This window comes from Scyliorhinus canicula, chromosome 21 (assembly GCF_902713615.1).
Source record: "Scyliorhinus canicula chromosome 21, sScyCan1.1, whole genome shotgun sequence".
NCBI lineage: Eukaryota > Metazoa > Chordata > Chondrichthyes > Carcharhiniformes > Scyliorhinidae > Scyliorhinus > Scyliorhinus canicula.
In genome coordinates, this window is record NC_052166.1 from 45742195 (window position 1) to 45757447 (window position 15253).

General features: G+C 49.1%; 1 protein-coding gene across 1 annotated transcript in view; it reads left to right on the forward strand.

Annotated features, from left to right (window-relative positions):
* Window positions 1-15253, forward strand: part of adgrd2 (adhesion G protein-coupled receptor D2) — a 221947-nt gene that overhangs the window by 75227 nt on the left and 131467 nt on the right. Inside the window, exons 16-17 of the mRNA XM_038781796.1 lie at window positions 427-580; window positions 6261-6394. Coding sequence (XP_038637724.1) covers window positions 427-580; window positions 6261-6394 — 288 coding nt within the window. The remainder of the gene's footprint in view (window positions 1-426; window positions 581-6260; window positions 6395-15253) is intronic.

Below are 15253 nucleotides of genomic sequence, written 5' to 3' on the forward strand. Positions count from 1 at the left end.
TTTTGTTAGATCGCGCCCATTATATTCAAGGATGGAGCTCACTGGGCTAAATCGCTGGCTTTTAAAGCAGACCAAGCAGGCCAGCAGCACGGTTCGATTCCCGTACCAGCCTCCCCGGACAGGCGCCGGAATGTGGCGACTAGGGGCTTTTCACAGTAACTTCATTGAAGCCTACTCGTGACAATAAGCGATTTTCATTTTTTTCACTATGACTCATTTATTCTATGTTAGATCACATACCGAGTAGCAAGAATTTTTGTCAGTTTGGCTAATATTTTGTAGAAAGTACGTTTAACTGTAAAAAACATAATATTGCCTTATTTATCCTTGATTCCCCATCCATTTTTCTCGTTTTCTGTAAAGCCTGTGCATGTAAGATACGTTGACCTAAAGGCAATATTTATGTTTCTCTATTTTTCCCACTAGGTGGCATGCTGTGTTGTAACAGCGATGCTACATCTGTTCTTCATGGCTGCTTTTGCCTGGATGCTGGTGGAAGGAATACTTCTCTGGAGTAAGGTCGTCGCCGTCAATATCAGTGAAGAAAGACGAATGAAGTACTACTATCTGATTGGTTGGGGTAAAGTATTCTTCAGTTCACTCTTTATTGTGCTGTTCTTGTTCAAATTTTTCTTCACCCAATGCTTTTGACTTGGGCGGGTGGTGAATTGTGGAGCTCAGTGGGTTGGGGGGAGTTAAATAAATAATTACAACATAGATGCGGGTGATTCGGCCTGTATTTTCTGTGCTGGCTCACTGTGAGAGCAATTAAGCTAGCCCCACTGCTCTGCCTTTATGGGAAGTGTCAAGCCGATATAAAGCGCAAGCCTATTTGGACTCGCAGGCCTCATGTATCACAGAAATATAGAATTGTTATGCTTCAGAAGGCGGTCATTCGGTCCAAAGTGACTGCACCGCCACTCCAAAAAGCATTAAGGCTTAGTGCTATTCCCTGCCTTTTCTCCGTACCCCTGCACACAGTTTCTACTCAAAAATAATAATCTCAAGCTCTCTTGAGTGCCTCAGTTGAATCTGCCTCTGACACACTCCCAGGCAGCGCGTTCCAGACCCGAATCACTGGCTGCGTGAAAAAAGGTTATTTACCAGGCTAACTTGTGAGGTCATTTGGCCATTCTGCATTCTGCCTCAGTGTACCTGAACAGGCGCCGGAATGTGGCGACTAGGGGATTTTGACAGTAACTTCATTGCAGTGTTAATGTAAGCCTACTTGTGACAATAAAGATTAATTTATTATAGATTTTTAAGGTGCTGAACTGAGAGTATTGTAAATGATGTTGACAGCACCATCATGTCCTAATAAGATAGCCTTTCAGTGCTTCACAGATTAAATGTGGTGCAGGGTTACATTTTATATTTAGTTGTTAATGTTATGTGTGCAATGTCTTGTCAGCCTATTGTTTTTTCTGTACGGAGGAGACTTGTTTCAATTAAATTCATGTGTTTATTTCAACTCTAAATGACGTCTGATTGACGTTTAGCTCACTGGGCTGGTTTAGCTCACTGGGCTAAACCGCTGGCTTTTAAAGCAGACCAAGCAGGCCAGCAGCACGGTTCGATTCCCATACTAGCCTCCCCGGACAGGCGCCGGAATGTGGCGACTAGGGGCTTTTCACAGTAACTTCATTGAAGCCTACAATAAGTGATTTTCATTTCATAATTTCGGATAGCTTCCAAATCGCAGCTGCTAGAGATAGGTTGACAAAAGATGTGGGAAATATATGTACAATCCAGGGTGCAGTTAGAGTAACCTTGGTGAAAGAAAATGAAATAAAACCGAGGTGTGGCCAGTGACTTAACAGGTTTATAAATGAAGGAATCTGAGAACAAAGAAGAGGTAGCTGCAAATCAGCAAATGACAATTAACATCAATCTGGATGAAATCAGAACAGCAATGAAAAAAATGAGATACCAGTGGAAATATGGATCTGCCTGGATGACTACAGGGTCCAGGGTTCTGACAAAGCAATTCAGTTGTGTTATGATAAAAGGAAATGTCCCAATGGAAGCAAAGCATTTTAGCGCCAATATTATTCAAAGGGAAAGAGAGACATTCAAGTTTACAAAAACTACCAAGGAATTAAACACCTACCACGTACCTTGAGATGTGGGAGAGAGTCACGGACTGGAGGCTGAGAAAAATAAAGGAAATCCAGGAAGGTCAGTTCAGATTCATGATTGAAGGAAGCACTGCGGATGCATTGTCACATTGAAACAAGCAATGGGGAAATATCAGGAAAGCCAAAGCATCACAGAGACTGTATTCATTGAACTAGGAAATGTGCTGAAGATGTTCTTGAATTCATGGAGTCTCTGAGAAGTACATAGATTATTATGTACAAGGACTGCCAGACAATAGGAATAGGATGGGACAGACTGAGAGTTTTGAAGCCAAAGTTGGATAACACCAAGGATCAGCACTCAGCCAATTCCTGGTTGTCACAATGTTCTAACTGAGCAAGTGAACCGGGAAGTGCCATGGTCGGTGATGTTTACAGCTGACTGTGGTGGGGATGAAGAATCTGAGTATCTGAAGAACTGAAAGACAGGATATGAAGATCAGTAGACTGAAGACCCAATTTATAAACTGGCAGTCTGAGCCTAGGGAAGATAATTGTAGTGAAAGTGTAAAGATTATGGGTGAAGACTGAGAGAAAGTGAGTTATTACAAATATTTGGGGTTAGTGGTGCTAGACGATGGAAATATTGAAATCAAGCATCAGATTAGCTCTAGTTGGAGTAATTGGAAGGAGTGCAGTGTTGGATGAGAGAGAAGTATCACTAACACTGAAAGGAAGGATCTACATGCTGGTCGTGAGACCAGACTTGTTCTATAGTGCAGAAACCCAGGCAGCATCAAGAAGAGAGGGGCAACAGCTGGACACTAACGAGATGCAGATGCTGAGATTGATTTATGTGGTATTGAGAAAGGACAAAATCAGGAACCAGCACATTAGGGGGTCAGTAAAGATTGTATGAGCGCTGAAGAAGGTAGCTGAGAAGAGATTGAAGTGGTATGGCCATCTATTGTGGAGAAAGGAAACTTGGTAAGGCAAATGATGGAGATGGGATTGCCGGGTAGGAGGAGATGAGGAAAACCCAAAACCAGATGGAAAGGTGCAGTGGCAAGAGACATAAAGGCAGTAGGTTTGCAAGAGGAATGGGTGGCTCAGAGGAGGAAATGGAGAAGGGTGATCAACCAGAATTGAGACAACCCCAAGTAAAGTGGAGAAGCCGAAAGATGAGATCAGCAAAAAGTGCATGTTGTTTATTTAAGGATATAATCGGCCAGTTAATGCGCCATGCTCAGATAGCTACTTAAATTGTAATTTTTAAACCTTAGGGTTAATTAATGTTTTTTAAATCTTATTTCTTGGCGACAGCTTTCTAAAATATCATTATAATGTTCTGCTCAAATTTAGCGATCCAAACCATAAGCGGGATTCTCCGATCCCCACCGAGTAGGAGAATCCCCGGGGGGGGGGGGGGGGGGGGGGGGGGGAATCCTGCACCGTCGCCCCAACGCTGGCTGCCATATTCTCCGGCGCTGGTTTTGTGCAGGGGCGGGGTCCACGCCACGCCGGTCGGGGTCCGTTGGCAACGGCCCCCACCCCGGCAATTCTCCGGGCCCTGATGGACCGAGCGGCTGCCCATTTTTGGCCAGTTCCGCCATTGTGGATTAGACATAGTCTCACACGGCGTGATCTGGCAGGTAAGTCGGCTGCGGTGGTCTTCGGGGGGGGAGGGGGGGGGGGGAAATCCGACCCCGGGGAGGCCCCCACGGTGACCTGGCCCGCGATCGGGGCGCACCAATCTGCGGGCAGTCCTGTGCTGTGGGGGCATTCCTTCCTTCCACGCCGGCCCCTGTAGGGCTCCGTCATGGCCGTCGCGGAGAAGACAACCCCCTGCACATGCTCTAGAATACACCGGCCGGTCTCCGCATGTGCAGAACTACGCCGGAGGTCCCTTCGGCACCGGGTGGCGCGACGCTAACCCTAGCCCCCGGACAATTCCGCACTTTCGGGGGCTGCTGACGCTGGAGTGGTTCACTCCGGTTTTCCCGCTGGCTTGGGGACTTAGTCCCGCGAAAGGAGAATCCCGCCCAAATGTTCAAATGCTCCATTGCACTTAGTAAAATATTTATATATATTTCTGGGAGTACAGGTAACATTCTCCCCTTGAAAATATATATTTTAAAAATCTGCAACTGTGAATTGCTAGCTCCCTATTTGCAACAAAACCAGAATATAGCTGTGTTAATCAAAGGTTTCTGAATGTAGCTGTGTTAATCAAAGGTTCTGCTCCATGTTTTTAAATGCTGGGATAAATGTTTGGTTAGGCATCCCTTCTGGGGCCTTTGCACCATTTGCACCATGGGTTGTTCTGGAATACTCTCAGCCTGCCTAATGGACACAACAATACACAAGGCACAACATGATGCAGAACTGATCAGTCTACTTGATTGATACCCCATTCACTCCTTCCACCAACAGGCGTGCCGTGATTGCTGTGATGCAATCTACAGTAGGCACCGCACCAAGTTGCCAAGACATTTTCAGCAATGCATCTCTCACAGCACCGGGAGACCCCGGGTTCGATTCCTGGCTTGGGTGACTGGCTGTGCGAAGTCTGCACATTCTCCCTGTGTCTGCGTGGGTTTCCTCCGGGTGCTCTGGTTTCCTACCACAAAGTCCCGAAAGACGTGCTTGTTAGGTGAATTGAATATTCTCAATTCTCCCTCGGTGTATGCAAACAGGCGCCGGAATGTGGTGACTAGGGGAGTTTCACAGTAACTTCTTTGCAGTGTTAATGTAAGTCTACGTGTGACAATAATAAAGATTATTATTATTTACCTTCACCAATTAGAGTGACAAGGGCAGCAGGTGCTTTGGAACTTGGGAACACCATGACCTCTCGTCCCAGCAATTTTAAACGGCTGAAACATGCACTCCCACTTCCCATGTTGCCTTGGTGATCCCAAGATTTGAAATTGGAGTGAAATAGTGACATTCGTTTTAAGATGTTCTGTGCACTTGGTAGATTGGCAGTGCAGGTGAATAGAGATTTTAATCACTGTCCTCACTGATGGTGTTCTTGTTAATGGAGGAAATTTCTGTTGGAAGGGAATTATGCTCTTGAAATTAGTGGAATAATTTCAAAGGTGTGCCGTAACCGAAGGTGAAACAGCAAAGCAGAAGATGGAGGTCCACCAAAGGACAAAGAGGGAGAGAAAGATGATGAGATAAATCAAGAAGGACTGGAAAAACATGAGGCAGGAAGATTGATAAAAATTAGGAGAGCAAGATAGCCACTCTCTAAATAGCAGTATTTACAACATTAGATATGGTGTGTGTCACACACTTGAGGGGGACAGGTGACTTTGGAGCTACGGTTCCCAAAGCTATCACCGCCGTATGCTTTCTCGCCGCATATCTGGGTCTGTTGCGGAGGAATTGATAGAAATTGATTGAAAAGATTGGTTGTCAACACCGTTATCGTTGTACTACATGATGACCAGGATGGCAAATGTGATGTATCCTGGAATAAAAACAGAATACTGCAGGTGCTGTAAATCTGAAACACAAACTGAAAATCCTGGAAACCTCAGCAGCTCAGGCAGCATCTGTAGAGAGAGAAACTAGAGTTAATATTTTGAGTCATCAGGTGGTCTCTGGTCTCTTTTTGTCCAGTAGTTCATTTGTTTGGGGGGGTGGGGGGGGGGGGGGGGGGGGTGGGATGAGTGGGGGAAGTGAGGGGATGAATGGAGGAGATCATCATATGTGGGAGGGTCTTGCTTTTAGTGTACTTCTTCGTGCATGGAGATTACAATTCTGCATACAGGGCTTGCATGTTTATATAGGGGACCCAATTCATTGCAGAATTATTTGTGGCCCCCTCACTGGTTTTAACACACACACATGTCTAACCCACAGTTGTGACAAATTTGGTCTGTGTACTTGACTGCGGCTTGCTTGGCCCAACATCTCTTCTTGTGTCTGTGCTCAGTGCCTGTAGTTCATATTGTATCATTATTGCGGTGTTTAATGTTAAAGGGTCAGTGAAGCATCTTGCTGTGTTGATTGCACCAACTTTTCCTCAGTGCGGCTTGTGACGGATAATAGGAATTCTATTTAGGAAAATGAAATGAATGATGTTCAGGTTTCTTTAACGCACACGGAAAATAAGCAAAAGAAACGCTTATTAATGAGAAGCCGGAAACATTTTCTACATTTTTTCTTTAGGATTCCCAGTTTTTATTGTGGCCATCACCCTAGCAACTGCCGGTGACAAATACATAGCAGACAATCACTGTTGGCTGAACGTTCAGAGTGAGATCATCTGGGCCTTTGTTGGGCCTGTCCTTTTTACTTTAACAGTGAGTACTTCAGTCCCCATGAATTCTGCACTGACATACTAAATGAAAATGTAATGATTTCCATTTATATATATATATATATTATTAGAGTGACTGATTATATAAAAAGGTAACAGAATGGATCTGCGACTATTCTTCAATCTTTAAACTGTGATTGATTTTTGTGCTAACAATCTTTGTCAGGGATCTGTTTTTTGCTGCACAGATTTCTAGTTCAGTTTGCTTCAGATGTACAAATGTATTTTTTATTGCTGAAATTTATGCAGTGTTACTAATAAGCAATATTGCAACCATTCTTCAGATATAGTATAGATGCACCGTGACAAAAATTTTCATATTGCACCATTGTTTCCTAAAAAGTAGAAACTTTACTGGCTCTAGATGTTTCCTATTCTGAAATTAGAGTGCTATGGGGCTGGATTCTCAGTTCGGAAGATTATGTTCTGCCACCGGAGCTGAATCGCTTGTGCTTTATGCTGGCACTGGGAATGTGCCCACAAGTGATTCACTCTCCCTAGCCATACAAATTTTTACATGGCAGGGATTGTAGATTCACTATCAGACTGCCATTTTGCCCCCTCCCAACCATAGCAGAGAACTCCCCCTCACCCCTCCACCAATCACCTCTGCCTGGAAGCTAAAGATCACATCTCCTGTTCCAGATGCTAAGGCCATGAGAGGCATGCCAAGGACTCATTATCGCTGTTTGAACAAGAATCATGCACCTAACTGATGTTCATTTCCTCGTCTGCAAACCTTTGCCTGCTCTGATTGTGCGGCCTCTTCTGCCAGCCTCCAACAGAAGCTACTTCACTACACACATCCTCTACCCCGAGAAGGCAAAGGGGTTCGGCACAATTCTCACACACGGGACAAAAAGAGATGATTCTCTCCAGGGATCCCCGACTTTGCACTGACACAGAAGCCAATGAAGCTATCATGGGCCATCTCTCTTCTTTTTGCCAACATTGTCAAGGACATTATTGCTTGAGCAGCACATCACTTCTTGTGCTCGCTAGTGGCCTCAGTCAATCTCCTTAGCATGTCATTTATGGGGAGTCCAGTCGCTGCTACATGTTCAGCCATGCCGCTTTGCCTAAAGAAAACAAATTAGACACACACACACACACACACACACACACACACACACACTACCATCCTACGAAGAGTGACCTCCAACAAACCGCCACATTGTTGCCCACACAGGTGAGATGTCCCTTAGTCTCCTTCATTCAGCAACAGTCGCCATGAAGCAAGACAGGGCAATGTGCCCTCCAAAGGAGGGCATCCCAGCAAATGCCAATAATACGCAGAATAGTCAAGTGAACAAACTCCATTGTGGAATGAAAACTGAAAATTCTGGAAAAACCCTACAGGTCTGGCAGCAACATCTGGGAAGAGAGAAACAGACTTGTTAAAAGTTTTGAATCCAATATGACTCTAAAGGTTTTTGCAGCATTTTCTGTTTTCATTTCAGCATCAGCTGTATATGGCTTTTAGAATATATTGTGAGATCTATATAATGTGCATCCCATAATAGTGTCTCAACACCCTTGCCACCTTCGTGCCCACAATACTTCTTAACCTTTCTTTTATAACCGCTAGATGAGACCCCAACATCAGCAGCTAATGAGGAGGGAGGCTGCTGAGAGATTCTTCATTGTATGTGATGACCTTGGTTGCCTTCTTCTGGTGGTCGGCCATGAGAGCCTGGCGTTTAATGCAAGCAGAGGATTTCAGGATCCATGGGGGACTCCTGCATGGTCTCACTTACAGCCCATCTCTTGGGCTGAGATGCAGCCTCTTGCCCTGAAAGTGCCCTGTGAGGACACTGCCGAGGCCAATTACCAATTGAGCACCTCATTGCCAATTGAGAACCTTCCTATATCCCTGAGGAGAAGGGACATCTGGAGGGAGTTTCAGGTGTCTCATTCCCCTGGCACTTAGCCACTACTCTATGGAACCCATGGACAGAGGCGGGTGCAAACCCTCACACATATGGACCCTATAATAGACCTGACTCTGACTCTCCATGGCAGTTGGCAAACTCTCCATGATGAAACCCATGTGCTCACATGGTGGAGCCATGGCAGAGGTCAAGGAATGGATAGACTCTTCCATAACTGTGCGAGGTACTTTATAGATTCTAGCACCTCTGCCAGATATTCCACTGTCTGCCTCTGTATCTCCAGTGGCATTTTGTCACCGAGAATAGATGATTGTAATTACCAGGGGCTGAGCATGGGCTTGACCCCCAACAACTGCCTGAGAGCCCGCCAAAATCACAAATCTTATGGTGCCCTGGGCAAGTGCACAGTTAATTCCAGCCTCAGTTGTCCCAGAGTCACAACTCAAGTGAATTAACCAATAGTTGTTATAAAAAATACCCGAAATCTTTGGCCCTTAGTGGTTCAATAATTACAGTCACCAGGTTAGATGTTTAAATACCATTACTGTTTATTCATAAGGACAAATATGAAATATGCAATAAATACAGCTGCTTAATGACAAGCTAATGCCTTACTCCCCCTTTAACTGCCCCACCCTCTATACACACACACACGCATACACACACACACGCACACACACACACAAGACAGGTAAACACAGAGGGGTGGAAAATGGTAAGAATAATAAGGTCAACATATAAGACTCCTTGCTTCAGATGATGAGTTCGTTCATGTACTTTCTTCACAGTATGTGTGGATTGAAGTCTCTGGTTTACAGCCTGTAATAATCTTCCTTGCAGTTAGCAATACCTTACTCAGAGCTTTTTCAGGAGAGGCCCCTGGCTTCACATCAGCCTGTTCTGCAGAGAGAGTTAAAAGATTCTGGAGTAAGCTTGCATCTGGCTTTTCTGCAGAAAGAGTTGCTTCTCACAATGGCCTTTTGGTGAGAATTAACTGGATATTTATGGAGAAAACAGAGTGGGGAAAAAGAGAGGTTTTCTCCCTTAGCAAGCTCTTCAAGTCTCTGAACGATTTTAGGGGGAACAGATCTAATCACCGCCTGTTAACGGGCAGAGCACTACCTTTTAGGCCAATTCGCTGGCCGCCAGCCAAATCAGTCAAACCGAGTTATTGCTGATCTTTCCATCTACTGAAATCCTCTGCTTGCATTAAAAGCACAGGCCACATTTTCCTTCTGCTTGAATTAAAGTGGCAGGCTGCCTTAAAGACACATGCCTATAAATCATCCATGGATTAAAAATGTAACAGCAAAGTAAAAGAAATGGGAAATCAGGTAATAAACATGGAATAAAAATGGAACAAACAGAAAGGATCCTTACACAAAGCGCACAAAGGTTTGCAAACAGAAACATTTGTGCAAAGTTGAAAAAAAAATCTCAGAAAAGCAATGCTCCTATTTTGAAGTTATAAAAAAGGCCAATGGCTGCCAAGGAAAAACCCAGAAAAGTGCAGGAAACTCACAGCACTGAAAGTCGACAGCTGCAGAGACAGCCTGTGTGAACAAAGCAGTTACTGCCCTGACCGTCTTAACGTGGTAATGACATTTAAAGCTGTAAGTACAAGAAAATGCAAATAGCCATGGACAGAAACTTAGAAGAGCCGGCGGCATTTTGGCTTGGCAAATGGATTCACCAGACGCAAGAGTTGCCTGGCAAATCCCCAATAAAGCTCCAAGGACAACAAGAGACCAAGAGAGAGGCAACTTCCAATAAAATGCCACGGGCAACAAGAGACCCCTGAGGTTGAGAAATGGAAGACTCCAGAGCAAGGGAGACGCCATTCGAGCAAGCTACAAGATGGTTGATGACCCTGCCAGTGCAGGGATACATGAGCCAAAGAGTTTGGTACAGAAGGAAAAAATGGCTGAGAAGCAGCCAAGAGGCTCAAAATAGAGTTCCTTGAAAATGCTGACACAGTACCCAAACTGCAATATCAGATGGCAGTATAGAGTGTGCAGATGGCTTTGAATTAAGGAAAGCTATTTGAGGTAACTAAAAAGAAGCAAAATGTGCAAAAAGTTAAATGAAGCTGTTCTACAAGAAAGTTCAGAGCTGAACTGTAAGATCTGAAGCACAAAATGCAAGCTGACTCAATGAGTCAATGCATTGAAACCCATAGTAAGTTGGCAGGATGTCTGCAAGAAAACCTTCAAGATCAAATGCGAAAAGGAACGTGTGATCATTCAGCTATATGAAGAATTGAAGTAAAAATCTTAAACAGCTGAATGAAAGCACAGCAGAAGCAACTTGAGGAGACTCTGAATTCTAGAAAAGCTCAAGATGAAGAAACCGATCTTCACAAAGAAAAGGAAATCCAGTTGAAGGGTCATCGAGGTTCATTCCTCTGCAACCTTGCGAAGAGAAGCATAATGAATTTAACGGCACTCTGAACCAATTGATGAACAGGTTGGCAGAGCAGACTCACGTTCTATGTTCGAGGAAGCAACCAAATGCTACAAGAAACAGACTGAAAAGCTAAAGAAGCAGTGGAATGAAAATGAGAGGGACATCGAAAGGAAAAGCAGTAGAACTTTCCAAGCTGCGATTGGACAGCGAAGCCAGGAGTAACACAATGACAGGAAACTTCGCTGGAGACAGACCTGCCCAACAGTGAAACCGAAGTGAAGCTCTGCTGCAGGTAGTGAAAGAAAATTAGATTGGAAAAATCCAGCACTGAAGCACACGGAACTAGAAGAAGAAACAGCTGAGCTGAGTGAAGAGACTCAGAGACTTCTGAAGTTGTGAAGCAAGGGGAAATGAAGGATCCATTTGTAAAACGTACGGGTCCGGCAAGAATGTGGCGGACACCACAAAACCAGAAACTCTGGGTCACTCTAGGAACAAATTGCACATTCCCTTTGTAAGGAATGGGGCAAACCCATGGCGGGATTCTCCCATGCCGCGCCGTTTAGTGCCGCCATGCTCAGGGGCGGGGAGTGTTCGGGGCAGGGGGCCTCCATATTCCGGGGGGGGGGGTTCTGCGGGAGTGACATGCTAGCCAGTCTGCCATGGCAGGGCAGTGGCAAAGCCACGCCCGCAAGTTGAGATCATGCTGATGGGCAAAGGCCACTAGCGCTGCCATCCCGCACGGCCACACGCCTTGACCTTGGGTGTGCCCACCCCCACCCCCCCCCCCCCCCCCCCCCCCCCCCCTCCTCAAAGGCGCCGCAACACCCAGCTGATGAAGACCATCTCTGGGAAGGGTCAAGGTGACACACATGCCAGCCCCCGTGAGGGCATGGCCTGCCCATGGTGGCGCAATGAGGGAGGACAGGCAAAACTGGGCGGTGGACGGATACGGTCAGGGTGCCTGTGTGTCTGTGGCGACACCAGCCAACCGGGGCACACATATATCCCATGGCACCTGGCTGTTGAGGTGTCAATGCGCCATTGGTAAACATGTTGTATCCCCCCCTCGAGACTCAGGATGAGTCAGGAACCCGTCGCCCATATCTGCCACCTCATGGCACACCTGGCACCACGTGGAATAGGGGGGGGGGACATGCTACCCGGTGGCCGTGAAGGTGTTGGTTGCCCTTAACGTCTATGCGACGGGGTCATTCCAGGTGGTGAGCGGGGACCTGTCCGGTATCTCCCAGGCATCGGTGCACCGGTGCATCCGATCAGTCACCGACGCCCTGTATGCCTCACGGACTGGTACATCCATTTCCCAGAGGACCGCGCCCACCAGAATGCCCGGGCAGCGGGATTCGCCTCCGTGGCCAGGATACCAATGGTCCAGGGGGCAATTGATGGGGTGCACGTCGCCATACGTCCACCAGCGGAGAATAGGGACGTTTTCATGAACAGAAAGAGGACCTACTTCATAAACATTCAGGTGGTCTGTGACCACCACATGAAGATCATGCACGTGTGTGCCCAGTAACCCGGCAGTGTTCATGATGCCTTTATACTGGCACAATCTTTACCCCTTGCGGTCGTGGCTGATGACGCCTGTACGGAGGCCACAGACCAACACGGAGACCCACTACAATGAGGCCCTTGCAGCAACCAGGGGTGTAGTCGAGAGCTGCTTTGGCCTCTTGAAGAAGCCTGGACCGCTCTGGAGGGGCCCTCCAATACCATTCGGAGAGGGTCAGCTGCATCGTTGTTGTCTACTGCATCCTGCACAACATAGCCCAGCAGAGGGGCAATGTCCTGGAGGAGGAGCAGGAGGAGGCACAGGGGGAGCCTGATGAGGGCGACGCATCTCTAGATGAGGAGGAAGAAGAGGAGGATGGGGAGGGGCGGCTCAGACGCGACATGGGGGCTGGATATGGCCGGGATGCTGCACAATGCCACCGGTTTGGCGAGCGAGCACGCGAGACGTTGATCGCCGCACGTTTCACCAACTAGGGGGGAGGGCCTCGCTGAGCAGGGGCACTTGCACCATCGTTCCGCCCAAACGCACCACCCAGCACTCCCCACCTCCCGCACCATCCGACAACCCTAGCTCCCACACCACCACATGCACAGCAGCTTACACCTGCGGCACAACGTGAGGGTCTCACACGAATGCTTGTGGAAGCGGGTGTGATCAGTGCCATGTTGAATGATGACAATCCGCTCTGCGATGAACTGTGAGCTCCGGATCGTTAGACAATGTCCGACTCATGGCCACAGCTACACCCTCCACCTGGGTGGTCCATGTATGTGTCACGGACACTCCATCACATGGCATGTGGGGTAGCTGGCGTTGGTGTTCCGAGGACGATTGGGGGGGGGGGGGGGGGGGGGGGGGGGGGGGACAGGCACCTGGTCTCACTGTTGTACCATCTTTGACTCCAGTGCCACTCGGTACCCTTCAAGACCCCTCAGGCACCGGACATAGCACAGAGGCATCTAGGTTTGGTGTAACAGTGACTTTAATCGTGACATTCACACACAAGTGCCCTAGGCCCTATAACTAAGCTGTGCCCTGCACCCGTGCCAACTTACTATTTGTCAAACTTCTTTGCCTTACGGGCCCTACGACTACGACTTGGTGTTTCCCGAGACGGTACAGCAGGAGTGGAGGCGGACTGCTGAGACTCCTGCTCTGCAACTTGGCTCCCGGTCGGCGCGCGTTTCCTGGGGTGGTCCAGCTTGGATGGGTCAGGCTGCTCGGCAGGCATGCTGGATGGCATGGTGCCACCCTGTTCTGCCCGCTACCCACCAGATGCACCGAGGACGGCACGGGGGGAGTCCAAGGACCTCCCTTGCAGGAGTCACCGGGACGGGCCCCAGTACTTCCTCTTTCCTCGGGGTGCCCGGTGGCCCCTGGGCCTCATTATGGGACGGTGCTGCGAGTGGAGACAAGCCCCGTGGCACCACTGACACCTGGCGCTGCCAGTCCTGGAGGCCCGCGGTGGCATCGACCAGGGTCTGAACGTTCGCAGCGATGGAGCTCAGGGAGTGCGCCATCCCAGTCTGGGACTGCGCCACCTCCCTATGGGCTTGTGTGACGCCATCCAGCACGTGGGCAAGGTCGCCGATGCTCTCAGCGATGGCCTGCTGAGACTGAGCCATGGCCTGCTGAGACTGGGCCATGGCCTGCCGAGACTGGGCCATGGCCTGCTGAGACTCAGCCAGACCCCGGAGCGCGGTGGCAATGTCCAGTTGGCTCAGGCACATGGCTGCCTGTGAGAGGGCAGCCCTGTCCTGGGTCACGGATGACGCGTGCACATGAAGTCCCAAGTCTTGCAGAACCTGACCCATGGGCGAAATCGTTGCCCCCATTGCCACCACCACGGACACCACTCAGGTGGTGTCGGCCTGGGTGGCAGCCATGACCGGCACCACTCCCTGCTCCTGGATGCGAATGGACTCCCCCAACTGCATCTGCAGATGCTGGAAGGGGCCGTCATCCCATTGTCCACTCCCTGGGTTTCCAAACGCGTCGGGTCTGTGGGTGGGTCTGGTAAGTCCAGGAACCCGGGAAACACCTGGGCGACAGTTGGGTGCTGGCGCCGGGCTGTCCTCCGACCATCCGGCCCCTCTGCTGCACCTACCTCCACCTGCTGCACCGGTTCGGCTGTGTGGTGCCCACTAGTCAGTGCCCCAGAAGCCTCATCACTAATGTGCCCAACCGAGGTGAGTGTATCTGCGATGATGGAAGGTGTGGGTGACAGCTGTGACGCAAGGTCCATGTCCTCATCGGGGGGTCTCCTGGGTCAAGCCTTGAACCGATGGACGTTGTCTCCGGCCCATGTGAGGGGCCCTGTCCGGTCTGTCCAACATCTGGTTGGCCGTCCTCTGTCCGTCACTGTCCTGGCTCTCCGTCCTCTCTTCATCTGTTTCATGGCCGTCAGTGTCCTGACTGTCCGTCCTCGATTAATCACTGTCATTTGTGTGTGCCCTCTGTGCGTCCGTTTCCAGTGCCCCGGCTTCGGATGAGGGCCCTCCTGTCCGTCATCCTTCCCCTTCCTGGCGTGCATCCCTGTGGGTGGCTGCATGTGTACCTGGATTGCGGTGGCTTGTTTGAGATGTGCCGGGACAATCATCGACTGGCCCTGGAATAGACCATAAAGCATGTATCGCTAGACACGCGGAGTGGAGTGTGGGGGGTGGGGGGGGAGTGTGTGGAGGGGGGCAGTGAGGGGGGGTTAGGGGGTGGAGGGGGCAGTGTGTGGGGGTGCAATGTGAGGGGGCTTAGGGGTTGGAGGGGGCAGTGTGAGGGGGGGGTTAAAGGTTGGAGGGGGCAGTGTCTGGGGGTGCAGTGTGAGGGGGGGAGGGGGGAGGTGAGGGGCTGAGGGAGTGTAGCCAGGCAGGGGAGTCTCACTTGCTACTGTGCCTCTGATCTGGCATGGCGCTACCTCCCAGGTGGCGGCTCCCCAGCGAGTCCAGAGCCCTTTGCTCATGGACGGTGAGGGGGTGCAGAACAGGTGATTCCCCTCCGGTTCTTGCACGCT